Source organism: Pelobates fuscus, chromosome 8 (genome assembly GCF_036172605.1).
Source record: "Pelobates fuscus isolate aPelFus1 chromosome 8, aPelFus1.pri, whole genome shotgun sequence".
Lineage (NCBI taxonomy): Eukaryota > Metazoa > Chordata > Amphibia > Anura > Pelobatidae > Pelobates > Pelobates fuscus.
In genome coordinates, this window is record NC_086324.1 from 124,354,578 (window position 1) to 124,369,054 (window position 14,477).

Below are 14,477 nucleotides of genomic sequence, written 5' to 3' on the forward strand. Positions count from 1 at the left end.
CGCTCTGCCTCTAAAGTTTCCATAACCTGCCCTGGGTTGGTCTCTCTCGTACTGCTCTCTTTGTGGACACTCGTTCCTCCAATGCCCTTCTTCCTTGCAATACGCGCACTGATTCCTACTCAAAGGCTCCCTATTCCATCTACTATCGCCTCTATCTGGGCCCCGTCTATCTACGCCTGCGATCGCTACCGCTAACATATCTGCCTTTTTACGCATCTTGCGCTCTTCCTCTTTCTTACTTTCTGTTTCCCTGTTCATGTATACTTTATTCGCTACCTCCATTAGTTGGGTGATAGACATACCTGCAAACCCTTCTAACTTCTGTAGCTTGCGCTTAATATCTCCGTAAGCTTGGCTGACAAAGGCGGAGTTCACCATTCGGGAATTATCTGCGTCTTCCGGATTAAAGGGGGTATACAAGTGGTATGCCTCCAATAATCGGTCATAAAAGACACTGGGCGCTTCATCACTTTTCTGAATCACCTCAACTGTCTTCGACATATTAATGGCTTTCTTTCCTCCGGCTTTCATGCCAGCAATTATAGCGTCTCTATAGGCTCTGAGTTGAACCATATCAGCACCATTTACATTCCAGTCGGGATCGGTGTTAGGATAATGTGTTGCGGCCCATGCTGCCGGATTGGCTTGATTCAAAGCACGGGCTCTATCCTCTAGCGCTTTAATGGCCGCTTGGTTAATCCTTGTCCTTTCCTCATTGTTAAACAAAGTCATCAATAACTGCTGGCAATCAGCCCATGTCGGGTTATGTGTCTGAACTATCGAGGTGAACAGATCAGTCATAGCTTGTGGTTTCTCAGTATACGAGGAATTGTGGGTCTTCCAATTCAAGAGATCGGTTGTCGTGAACGGGACATATACGAAGACTGGGTCAGCATGTGCCATTTGACCTGCGGCATCAATATAGGCTGACCCGGGATTCAGACGAAGAGGCATCTGATAATGTTTTAATTGTTGGGTACCGGTCAGTTGTCTGGTTAGTATGGGGCTACGTAGAGGGGCGTCAGTTAGAGGTTCCGGTCGGGGGGTAATAAAACATGAGGATGTGGGAGCTTGGTTTTGGGAAAAATTAGTAAATAAAACACTTCGAGCCGAGCTAGAAGAAGCTTGACCGGAAGTCTGAAGTGGCGCCAAATCAGGATATTCAGATCTAATGGGGGTTGGCTCTGGTTCCGGAAGGGGAGATTTAGTACGAGAGGGGGTGGATTCTGTACTGGAGGAGGAAGCGGAAGTGGATGGGGGCAATGAGGGAAGGGGTGCAGGACTTCCTGCATTCGCGTCACTTCCTCTTAAAGGAAAGTAAGGGGGCGGCAAAGGGATCTCGGACTCAGGGGGCGTGTCCAAAATGGGCCTAACACCAGTCCTAGTGGACAAACAAGTCCTAGCCACCATGAGGCGACATTGCTCCTCGTGGCATGTCTGAATCCATTTTGGCGAGTCATTTACGGCCTGTCTCCAACAATCAATATAAGGAAACTGCCCGTAAAGTTCAGGCCTACCCGATACAGCCAAGTGTAAGCGCTGTACCAGAGTTGGATCCAAACTGCCACGTGGCGGCCATGCTGCAACCAAAGTAGGCCACTCCCTAGTACACAAAGTGACTAAACGTACAGGAGACATTTTAACCCCAAAATCACATGTTTTGAATCCCTTTTTTAAATTCTTCACCATACAACCTAAGGGATCCGGAATCGTTGACTGCGACGCGCCCATACTTATCAATGGAACGTCGTTGACAACGAATACTATGCACGCGTACTATTCAACAGTCACACCTGTTTCCTCTGGCAACAGCACCACGTGGTACGGTTACCAAGTGAAACGTACACAATAACACAATAAACACTCAGGGAATTCCCGTACACACACAGCTGGTACACCAGTCACTAGATAATCAATATTATGCCCTTTGGCGAAACTATACAGTCACCCACGCTATAATTCTCTATATACGAATTACCCGTCTATAACACACCCCAGTAACATCGTGTTTTACAAATAGCGGTTACAGTACGGTTAGCATAGGTCAAAGCACAATTTAAGGTCACAGTACAATTATTAGTGGTTATGGTGTTAAACATGCAATAGACGACAATGATTAGTACTTATATACAGTGTCAGTAAATATACAGGGTTATGGTACCGTGCACTATGATACAGCAACACACTATTAACACTCTCGCTAGACGGCTGAGCTCGCGCTATCTAACAAGATATACACTTTACTAAACAATCTTTAACACATTTACAATTCCCAACTAAACTATTGGCCAGTACCTTGAATGGACTACCTAAAACTATGTACACCCGTTTTGGTTAGCCACACTGCCCAAGCACCACATATAGCGAGCTAGAGGACCGAATTTACACAGGCGCCTCTTAGTCGATTACTATCAAAAATCTAGTGGGTTCCAAATTTACACGCCTTCCCACTTAGCCAAGATAGGTTGAGAACTAGTGAACCGAATTTACACAGGCGCCGCTTAGTCTCCCGGTCCCTCCGACCTAGCGAACGTAATATACACCCTAGAACGCTAGTCTAGACAAGACACCGGTGTCCGGCTAGGGCTATTTACACAGGACCCCGCCTGACTAACCAAATCAAACGGTCTGACTAAAGAGCGTTCGATTGAGCGGTGCGCCTTCGCTCCTTCCCTCCGACAGAGGGGGCAGATTCCATACACAAATAACCCCTTATGGGCCTACCGCACAATCGGTATACCCCTAGTGGGTCTGCCGTCTAAAACAGCAGTTGTCTTACCTCCTCGTTCCTGAACCTGAGTTCACACTCATCGACGGGGACACCCCAGCACTTCTTACGTAGAGGCCGATGATCTCCTGGACAACAGACCAGTGGCGCCGAGACGAAGGGAGGTCCACGCAGAAGTTCAGGGGTGCAGCCGTAGAGAACGTGGGCAAAGATAGACCGTCTCACGCCTCTGCCTCTCAGCTACCGTTGAACGATGAGCTTCCCGGCCAATGCACCAAATGATACCGGAGAAACTGACGGAAGCGAAGCACAGAGAGATGGACACAGGTTTCTTCAGGAAGGAAGAGATTCTTTATTGGATCACCGATCGGGACTCAGAGGGACTAACGTCACCAAAATACAGCAAGTTCTGAGCCCCGGACAATAGTGCAGGCTCCTTATATAGGCACATAACTCCTCCCATATTAAGCTCCACCCGCACATTCTCTTGACCAATCAATACAAATAAGAATTAACTTCCTGCTTGACCGCATGGCCTGTCCAGCACAATGGAGGAGGGGAATACTACATCCTGTATTCTTGCACATGCTCCGTACACTACTGATCGTATCTTGCCTCGTGCAACCAACTGATCGATACGTCAGCATATGCACGTACACATGCCACGTGGTAATCTCGGCCTACTAAATTTATTTTTACCGAGATTCCACCACACTATCTTAACACTACTGTGTCTTAACACAGTCATAACACTACTGCAGGCAGCATCGCCACTGCCACCAGCAGTACCACTACTATTAGTGGTATTCAGCCTCAGGAAAGTGGGAGCAGCATGTCTGTTACATTCAATTCCCCATCCAGCAGGCCAATGTTTTTTTATTCTCTGTCCTATTCTGCTGCAATTGGTGACTCAAAATCAAAAATTTCTGAAGAATCTGTTGTTGCAAAAGCAGAGTCAGCTAGGCCCACAACTTTTACCAGCAGCTCCACAATAACTTCTGTGGTTGCTTCCACTGCCAGTGCAAGCCTCCTTACAGCCCTGATTTCCTTTCTTTCATCAGCGTGGCTGGGAAGAGTCTGTAGCATTAGTGACCATACTTTATTGTGAAAAAAACAGTCCCCTATCATCAGATTCTCCCAACTGTGTCTGTGGAAGTCAGGGCGAAACAACTAAAATGAAAAGCATTTGGTTTTTGTTTTTTCCCCAAATGAAATGACTCCTATAGCTACCAGGACACTGTGTTTTTTACACTTAAGGACGGTCACTCACGCTGCAGACTGGATATGGGAGTAAGTTTTGTTCTTCTCAGAGTATAAGGGATGAGTGGGTCATCAATTGCCACTGAATTTTTCCTTTCATTTTTTGAATATTCATTAATACAATATTGTTGAACGAAAAACAATCAACCATTATTATATGAGTTATCTCACTTGTTGTTTTTTTTTTAAAATAGAGATATAATAATGTAATTATAACAAGATGACAAATCAAATTGGCATGTCAAAAATGGCTGATATGGTGCAGCCATAAGCCAATAGGCGCTGTTTCCACCATTAATTGGTTTTACTGGGACTCCTGATAGGCCAGAGCCTGTTTGGCTTTAGCAGCCTTGAGTGCCGTGCAAAGACACCTCGAGTGCCGTGCATGGCACTAGTGCCGTAGGTTGCCTACCCCTGTCCTAGGCTATCAGCCTAGAGGTAACAGAGTATCTGGTGGATAGGGCAACAAAGTTGCACTTGTAACTGAATGCACTCCAAACTAGGATGGTTAATCAAACGACCCCCCCAGAAGTGTAAATGGAGGAGACCACCCACATAGAGCAAAATATATCTGTAAGAACCAAACTCGGCTAAATCACTCGCCCAGATTGCTAAATGAATCAAAAAATCCCCTCCTAATAAACCACCAGAGTCCCAGAGCTAGTATAGAAAACTAGACTGAATAAGATCTCCATGAGTGGAGCAGCACCTAGCTAAACTAGCTAACGCGCGTTTCAGCGCTTGATTGCGCCTTCGTCAGAGGTAAATATTTAATCACAGACAATTTTTGGCTGAACCGAACTGTCACATGGACCTGCATCAGACGTCCTGAACAAAATTTAAATTGCGTAAAACATTATTGGGGCAAGCCAAACTGTTGCGTACAAGATGCGCGCCTGGTAATTCCTGGCAACATAAAGAGTACAGTGAGCTGCAGTGGTTTTGGTGCTTGGAGTGTTGTTTTAACACTGAGTCTGAATTCTATTCCATCCCAAATCCACTAGAGAGCAGTGTTGTACTATAAATAGTAATTCTAATTCACCCAATCTAATGGTCAGCTTAAAGTATAGCTACTGCTTTGATTTATATATTTATTAATTTTATATATATATATATATATATATATATATATATATATATATATATATATATATATATCCTTTCCTTGCATAGCAACCACCCCTCTCACCTCTATTATCCAGTATATATTTTGATGATTACTAAAAGTTAGATTTTAAAATTGTGTTATCTACATTTCCTTCAGCAGATTGTACTAAATTAAGAATTTAAAAATAAATAAAAATTTTTAGCATACTAACATTAATACCAGTGCTAGATGTACCCCTCTATTTTGTTCCTATGCTATGACAGCCTCAGCTGCTTCACTCTTGGGAGTCCTATCCCTGGGATTGTCTGGTTTCATTTTACGTCTCGATGGTGCTGACAGCTTGTTGTTGTTGTTGAACTCTATGGTTTTGGTGCCGCTTCCGGGTTAGAGGTGTTTGCAAATGGCGCCTCTCCTGGAGTATGAGAACCAAGTGTTCCTGGACTTGTTCCATGAAGACGGCCTGGTGATCACTGGCCGTGGATTGGGGATCGATAGGATCTTGCAGAACTTTCTGAAGCTGTACTGCGATCCGGGGAACCTGGTGCTGGTGTTAAATACTGATACAGCAGAGGAGGTGATAGATAATACAGCATCCTGGCAGCTCTGTGTGCATGGGATCACTGACAGCTTCCCTTTGGCACTCCAACTCCCGGGGACTACAGCTCCCATGATGCTCAGCCAGCTGTGTGGCTGAACGTCATGGGAGAGGTACTCTGCAATAGCTGGCCAGAGGTTAGACAAAACCAGTACATCAGACACAGAGAGCACCAGTTACTAACAATCACATCAGACACAGAGAGTACCAGTTACTAACAATCACATCAGACACAGAGAGTGCCAGTTACTAACAATCACATCAGACACAGAGAGTACCAGTTACTAACAATCACATCAGACACAGAGAGTACCAGTTACTAACGATCCCATCAGACACAGAGAGCACCAGTTACTAACGATCCCATCAGACACAGAGAGCACCAGTTACTAACAATCACATCAGACACAGAGAGCACCAGTTACTAACAATCACATCAGACACAGAGAGTACCAGTTACTAACGATCCCATCAGACACAGAGAGCACCAGTTGCTAACGATCCCATCAGACACAGAGAGTACCAGTTACTAACAATCCCATCAGACACAGAGAGTACCAGTTACTAACGATCCCATCAGACACAGAGAGTACCAGTTACTAACGATCCCATCAGACACAGAGAGCACCAGTTACTAACGATCCCATCAGACACAGAGAGCACCAGTTACTAACAATCACATCAGACACAGAAAGTACCAGTTACTAACAATCACATCAGACACAGAAAGTACCAGTTACTAACGATCCCATCAGACACAGAGAGCACCAGTTACTAACAATCACATCAGACACAGAAAGTACCAGTTACTAACGATCCCATCAGACACAGAGAGCACCAGTTACTAACGATCCCATCAGACACAGAGAGCACCAGTTACTAACAATCACATCAGACACAGAAAGTACCAGTTACTAACAATCACATCAGACACAGAAAGTACCAGTTACTAACGATCCCATCAGACACAGAGAGCACCAGTTACTAACAATCACATCAGACACAGAAAGTACCAGTTACTAACAATCACATCAGACACAGAGAGTACCAGTTACTAACAATCACATCAGACACAGAGAGCACCAGTTACTAACGATCCCATCAGACACAGAGAGCACCAGTTACTAACGATCCCATCAGACACAGAGAGCACCAGTTACTAACGATCCCATCAGACACAGAGAGTACCAGTTACTAACAATCACATCAGACACAGAGAGTACCAGTTACTAACAATCACATCAGACACAGAGAGTACCAGTTACTAACAATCACATCAGACACAGAGAGTACCAGTTACTAACAATCACATCAGACACAGAGAGTACCAGTTACTAACAATCACATCAGACACAGAGAGTACCAGTTACTAACAATCACATCAGACACAGAGAGCACCAGTTACTAACAATCACATCAGACACAGAGAGTACCAGTTACTAACAATCACATCAGACACAGAGAGTACCAGTTACTAACAATCACATCAGACACAGAGAGTACCAGTTACTAACAATCACATCAGACACAGAGAGTACCAGTTACTAACAATCACATCAGACACAGAGAGTACCAGTTACTAACAATCACATCAGACACAGAGAGTACCAGTTACTAACAATCACATCAGACACAGAGAGTACCAGTTACTAACAATCACATCAGACACAGAGAGTTCCAGTTGCTAACAATCACATCAGACACAGAGAGTACCAGTTGCTAACGATCCCATCAGACACAGAGAGTACCAGTTGCTAACGATCCCATCAGACACAGAGAGTACCAGTTGCTAACGATCCCATCAGACACAGAGAGTACCAGTTGCTAACGATCCCATCAGACACAGAGAGTACCAGTTGCTAACGATCCCATCAGACACAGAGAGTACCAGTTGCTAACGATCCCATCAGACACAGAGAGTACCAGTTGCTAACGATCCCATCAGACACAGAGAGTACCAGTTGCTAACGATCCCATCAGACACAGAGAGTACCAGTTGCTAACGATCCCATCAGACACAGAGAGTACCAGTTGCTAACGATCCCATCAGACACAGAGAGTACCAGTTGCTAACGATCCCATCAGACACAGAGAGTACCAGTTGCTAACGATCCCATCAGACACAGAGAGTACCAGTTGCTAACGATCCCATCAGACACAGAGAGTACCAGTTGCTAACGATCCCATCAGACACAGAGAGTACCAGTTGCTAACGATCCCATCAGACACAGAGAGTACCAGTTGCTAACGATCCCATCAGACACAGAGAGTACCAGTTGCTAACGATCCCATCAGACACAGAGAGTACCAGTTGCTAACGATCCCATCAGACACAGAGAGTACCAGTTGCTAACGATCCCATCAGACACAGAGAGTACCAGTTGCTAACGATCCCATCAGACACAGAGAGTACCAGTTGCTAACGATCCCATCAGACACAGAGAGTACCAGTTGCTAACGATCCCATCAGACACAGAGAGTACCAGTTGCTAACGATCCCATCAGACACAGAGAGTACCAGTTGCTAACGATCCCATCAGACACAGAGAGTACCAGTTGCTAACGATCCCATCAGACACAGAGAGTACCAGTTGCTAACGATCCCATCAGACACAGAGAGTACCAGTTGCTAACGATCCCATCAGACACAGAGAGTACCAGTTGCTAACGATCCCATCAGACACAGAGAGTACCAGTTGCTAACGATCCCATCAGACACAGAGAGCACCAGTTGCTAACGATCCCATCAGACCCAGAGAGTACCAGTTGCTAACAATCACATCAGACACAGAGAGTACCTGACACAGAGAGCACCAGTTACTAACAATCACATCAGACAGAGAGCACCAGTTGCTAACAATCACATCAGACACAGAGAGTACCAGTTGCTAACAATCACATCAGACACAGAGAGTACCAGTTGCTAACGATCCCATCAGACACAGAGAGTACCAGTTACTAACGATCCCATCAGACACAGAGAGCACCAGTTACTAACAATCACATCAGACACAGAGAGTACCAGTTACTAACAATCACATCAGACACAGAGAGCACCAGTTACTAACAATCACATCAGACACAGAGAGTACCAGTTACTAACAATCACATCAGACACAGAGAGTACCAGTTACTAACAATCACATCAGACACAGAGAGTACCAGTTACTAACAATCACATCAGACACAGAGAGCACCAGTTACTAACAATCACATCAGACACAGAGAGCACCAGTTACTAACAATCACATCAGACACAGAGAGCACCAGTTACTAACAATTACATCAGACACAGAGAGTACCAGTTACTAACAATCACATCAGACACAGAGAGTACCAGTTACTAACAATCACATCAGACACAGAGTACCAGTTACTAACAATCACATCAGACACAGAGAGTACCAGTTACTAACAATCACATCAGACACAGTTTTCATTGTTCTTCTGTAACAGAAAAAACCTGCAGATAAAATGTTGCACTGACTCCTTGTTTATATATATATATATATATATATATATATATATATATATATATATATAAAACAAATGGAAAATGATATTCAATGCTTAGGGTTGTTATTGCCAGACCTTGTTTAGTTAACTTTATCCACAATTTTGTCTTGTGGATTTTAGTTTACTGCAACTCTGAATATTGCTGTGTACTTATTGTTATTGGGATTACTAAATATTTTTTAATGAATCTATTTTTTACTGTAGGTGACATTGGAAGAAGTCCCAGTATATGTACTGTTTTAAAGCATTTGCATTTGAGATTAGTTTACGATCCTCTTATTAATGTTTTTTTTTTTCTTTAATTTTTGTTGTGTTTTTGTTTATGTTTAAAAGGATGATGGGCTTATTTACTACATAAAACATTGCACCTGACAGTGATATAGACAATCTATTTCACATACAAGTTTAAAAATGCAGTAGTATAATCAAAAGATGTACATCTTCTTTTGCAGGAATACCTTATAGAACAGCTACGTTCTGAAGGTGTTACCCCTCTGCCACGCATTATCACCAATGAGATTGTCAGCAGTGAACGCTATGATGTCTACACACAAGGTGGAGTCTTATTTGTCACTAGCCGAATTCTTGTGGTGGATTTCCTTACTGACAGAATTCCTGCAAACCTAGTATCTGGTAAGTAATGCATTAAACAGTGGCATTATTATATCATTCATTGATACTGGTGATATTCCCTTCTGGAATATGTGAAGGCTACCCAAAGATTAACCTTCTTTTTTATTTTTATTTTTTATATTTCTCAGTTTGATTATATGGGGGGTTTATCACTCAAAGAGGAATATACACCTTACCTTATATTCTGCACTTTGTTTACCCCACACGATTTTGCTATTTCACAATATGTGAAGCATAGATCAAATCCCTGCCTCTTCCCACACTGCTGGGGTTCCGGTACAAGTTAGTCACACCTCATCCTGGGAATTATGACAGTGAATGCATATGCAGCTATGGTGTAGAGGGGAGCAACAATAAACTACAATTTGGGTCTCTTTTTAACCTGGGCTCACAAATAGAAATATAAAAAAATTATTCTGGGACATTTGAAGTGGTTTGCTAATCTCCCTAACCAGCTCACAGCTGACGTGCCTGCCACTGGTTAGTGCAATGTTGCTACACTCAGGCATGTAAAGATAAACCTGGTATGAGTGTATGCACTCCTCCATCTTTAATTCTCTTGTGCCATGTGCATACTGCACACACAGTTGTGCTGCATTGCAGGGGTAATTTATTTGACATAGACTACCCATACAGACACACCATCTAGTGATTTAAAATAAATAAATAAATATAGCACATACCACAGTAAACTTTTAGTTAGCTATCTGCTGGTGTAAATAGTTTACGATTTCCACTTTAAAAAAAATAAATAAATAAAAAACTTGTTAGTTGCATGTAAGGAAAGCATGCTATTTTTCTGAGTAAACCTGCATTTATAGCAGAGTAATGGTCTGTCTCAATGTCTGCACTTTCATGATTGCAGGTATCCTGGTGTATAAAGCACACAAGATTATAGAGTCCTGCCAGGAGGCATTTATACTCCGCTTGTACCGACAGAAGAACAAGCAAGGTTTCATCAAAGCCTTTACAGACAATCCGATTGCATTCAACATGGGATTCTGCCAAGTGGAAAGAGTAATGAGAAATCTATTTGTGAGGAAACTTTATCTATGGCCACGGTATGTTTTGCTTAAAATGTTGTGTTTACACTAAGTTAGGCGAACACACATTTTGCACTTTCCAATTAACCATTTGGGGGTATGCAGCACACATAAAAACCCATTGCTCTGAAATGAAAAAAGTAGTTGGTAGTGCAGTATTGGTACGTAGAATTAAATTAGGTGCAGACAAATGCATTGCAGAATCCTTGCATAATATTGGCTGTTGGTTTCCTACTTCTGAGTATCATGGCCTCTTATGTTACATGTATAGTGAGTTAAGGAAAAAACATTCACCAATAATAAACTTAACGTAATCTTAATCTTAAAATAACATTGGGCTTGTTTCCCTGCTGCTTGCCACTAATTGTCTAAGTTAGTCATTCTCCCCACAAGCTAAACTGGGTACTGTTCCCCGGATTCTATTCTGTGTGGTTATGAAAGGAAGACCTGAGAGGCAGCTAGAGCAGCACGTCACTGCCCGTAAAGTGTTGTGTTTTACTAGCTGGGTGCATTGTGTGAACCTATATTGACAACTATGATTTTTTTAGATAAGGCGCTGCTTCGGCAGTGTATTCTCGATAAGAGTGAGGTTTCCAGGCTCTGGCTTGTTATACCCCTAACCACGGGGGCAGCGGGGATGGGGCGAAGAGGTAGATAACTAAGACAAACAAAACAAAGCATGAAGTCATTACACACCCTATTTTTTCATAAACTCTTATCGTCTGAGCTGTATACAAACTACGTGTGAAATGGTTATAGGGCATGTGAATAGTACTTGGATCATATTTAAAGGGTTATTTCAAGCACCATGGCCACTTCAGTGATTCAAAGTGGTTGTGGTGCTTGTAGTCTGTACGTGCAGCATTTCACTATGAAACACTGAACATACAGCGATATTTAATGTTACTGCTAGAGGCAATTACCGGATGCTCAGCATCCTACAGAGACCCAGTTAAGTTGCCCCATTACTAGGAAACGGCGTCAGGGTGCTCCTAGCGTCGTAACCAATTCAGCGGGCTGTAGTGTTTCTGATGCTTAGAATACATGCCCCTTACCTAGCATTCCTGGTATTTTATTCATCAGATATTTAGTATAGTGTACTCCATAATATTGTCTTTTTTATGTTAACATTACATGTTTTCTTCCTCTTTTATTACAATTTTAACATACTATGTTTGTTTTAGTATTAGTATTTGAGTTAACTTGTACAAAGTTTAATTATTTCTAGAAAGTATTAATAATTTCCCTACTCTGTAGTGCCTACAGCAGGGCAAAAAACATTGCGACATATGTTTGTAGTCACTGCTGTTTTTCTTTCCAGGTTCCACATGTCTGTGAATTCTTTCTTAGAGAAGCATAAACCTGAAGTAGTAGAGTTGCACGTCTCCATGACCCCTGCCATGCTTGCTATTCAAGCTTCAATATTGGACATTATGAATGCTTGTCTGAAAGAACTCAAGCGCTATAACCCAGCTCTAGAGGTGGAGGATTTATCTTTGGAAAGTGCCATTGGCAAAGCATTTGACAAGGTGTTTGTTTCTTTATTATTGATAATAGCTATTATAATTCGATTAGTCACTCATGTGAGAACCGTCCGTAATTTAAAGTGAGATTCAAATTTTAAATGGCCACTACAGGCATCAAAACAACTTTAGCTTAATGAAGCAGTTTTGGTGTATAGATCACACATCTGATGTCTCATGGCTCAATTTTAGGTTAAATCACTTTTGCTTCTGTTTGTGCAGCCCTAGACACACCTTCCCTGGCTGTGACTGACACAGCCTGCATGAAATCAAAATGGTTTCATTTTCAGTCAGATGTAACTTACTGAAACAGTTTTAATCACCTACTCTTTAAATTAAACTTTAATTACACACAAGAGGCTCTTTCAAGGTCTTTAAGGCTATTAATTGAACAGGAGATACGACATTCTAATTTAAGCAAACTGCAATAGAGGAAGTGTAAACATTACATGTTTCTGTACAGGAAGTGTTTAGGAAGAATGTTCAAGTCTCATGCAGGGAGGTTTTACTAGGGGTGCATAAATAAAGTGATTTAAATCTCCTAAGTGTCAGAAAATTGAGCAGTGAAACTGAGGGACATGATCTATACACCAAAACTGCTTCGTTAAGCTAAAGTGGTTTGGGTGCCTATGGTGGTCCTTTAAAGCCAAAAGGAAGCATTCTTCAAGTCTGCTTTCCTACCAGTACAGCTGCTTTGGCCTTCAATTTGTAATTTGCTTTGAATTCCCAACATAGTCACTTTAGTGAATAATAATGTAAACATCTATATGTTCTTAATGGATCACTCTAAGCATCTTTACAAATTTGCCTAATTGTTGAGTTGATGGTGCAAACGGCACCCTACATCCACACTCAGCTATTTGAATGGTGTAGTACTGAAGTCATTTGTAAACATACAGCCTCTTTGATATCCGTTTTCTCCAAGTTGTGCTTGCAATTATATTTTTATTTCTTTATCTGCACTTTCATATCTGTGGATGGTTTACATTTAAAAAAAAAAAACACACTCAAATAATACCTTTCACAAAATGTTTTCTAATGGAGAAAGCAGTCAAATTAATTACAGTGGAACCTCAGAACTCAAACTTAATCCATTCCAGAAGGCTGTTCAAGTTCCGATTTGTTGGAGAACCGAATCAACATTTTCCATAAGAATTTATGTAAATTGGATTAATCCATTCCAGACCCCCACCATTACAGCATTTTAATACAAATTTGAATAATGCCTTGCATGCATAAAATCAAATAGAAAATAAATAATAAACACAATGTACAGTAAATGAAAAGAAAATTTTACTTTACCTGTAATGATGAGAGTTGATGGTGTAAGTGGAAAAGAGAAGAAATATGATTGGTTCGATGGGGAACTGTTAGGTAACTGTTCTTCTGGCATTTAAAATGTGTCTAACGTGAGACCTAGCTTTATGATGGAACATGTTTGTGTCATGATTTGTTCGGGTACTGAGAATCGTTCGTGTATCTAGCCATTTTTTTATTGAATTTTTTGTTCAACTACCGAATTGTTCGGGTAAGGGACCGTTTGAGTTCCGAGGTTCCACTCTATTGTGAATTTTCTGTCCAGTGTAATATTTTGCTCATTACTGAATTTTGACACACTTCGCAAATAATTGATTATGTCCAGCTAAAGTTTCACTAATCTTCCTTTCTTCAGACTATCCGCCATTACTTGGATCCACTATGGCATCAGCTTGGAGCCAAGACAAAGTCTTTGGTTCAAGACTTAAAGATTCTTCGCACACTCTTACAATACCTTTCCCAGTATGACTGTGTGACTTTTTTAAACCTTCTAGAATCAATGAGGGCAAGTGAAAAGGCATTTGGGCAAAATTCAGGTAAATAAAGTGCACTTGAAACAAGTAGTATTTATACATTATGAACCGTTCTTCTTTTTCCCCCACATATTTGTGTTTTATAAGAGATATACACATTATTGCATAAAATATTTTTTATGACATAGATTAAAGACATTCAGAGCTCTGCACAGCTGTCTACCCACAGACAACCGTTAACCACTGCTAGAACGCTTCTATAATCATGTTATTTTTTTATG

The 14,477-nt window shown here is 41.7% G+C and overlaps 1 protein-coding gene across 1 annotated transcript in view; it reads left to right on the top strand.

The window, feature by feature from the left end:
• Positions 1-5,484: 5,484 nt before the first annotated feature.
• Positions 5,485-14,477, top strand: part of ERCC4 (ERCC excision repair 4, endonuclease catalytic subunit) — a 40,525-nt gene continuing 31,532 nt past the window's right edge. Inside the window, exons 1-5 of the mRNA XM_063430289.1 lie at positions 5,485-5,670; positions 9,660-9,840; positions 10,706-10,901; positions 12,205-12,412; positions 14,079-14,259. Coding sequence (XP_063286359.1) covers positions 5,497-5,670; positions 9,660-9,840; positions 10,706-10,901; positions 12,205-12,412; positions 14,079-14,259 — 940 coding nt within the window. The 5' untranslated portion in view covers positions 5,485-5,496. The remainder of the gene's footprint in view (positions 5,671-9,659; positions 9,841-10,705; positions 10,902-12,204; positions 12,413-14,078; positions 14,260-14,477) is intronic.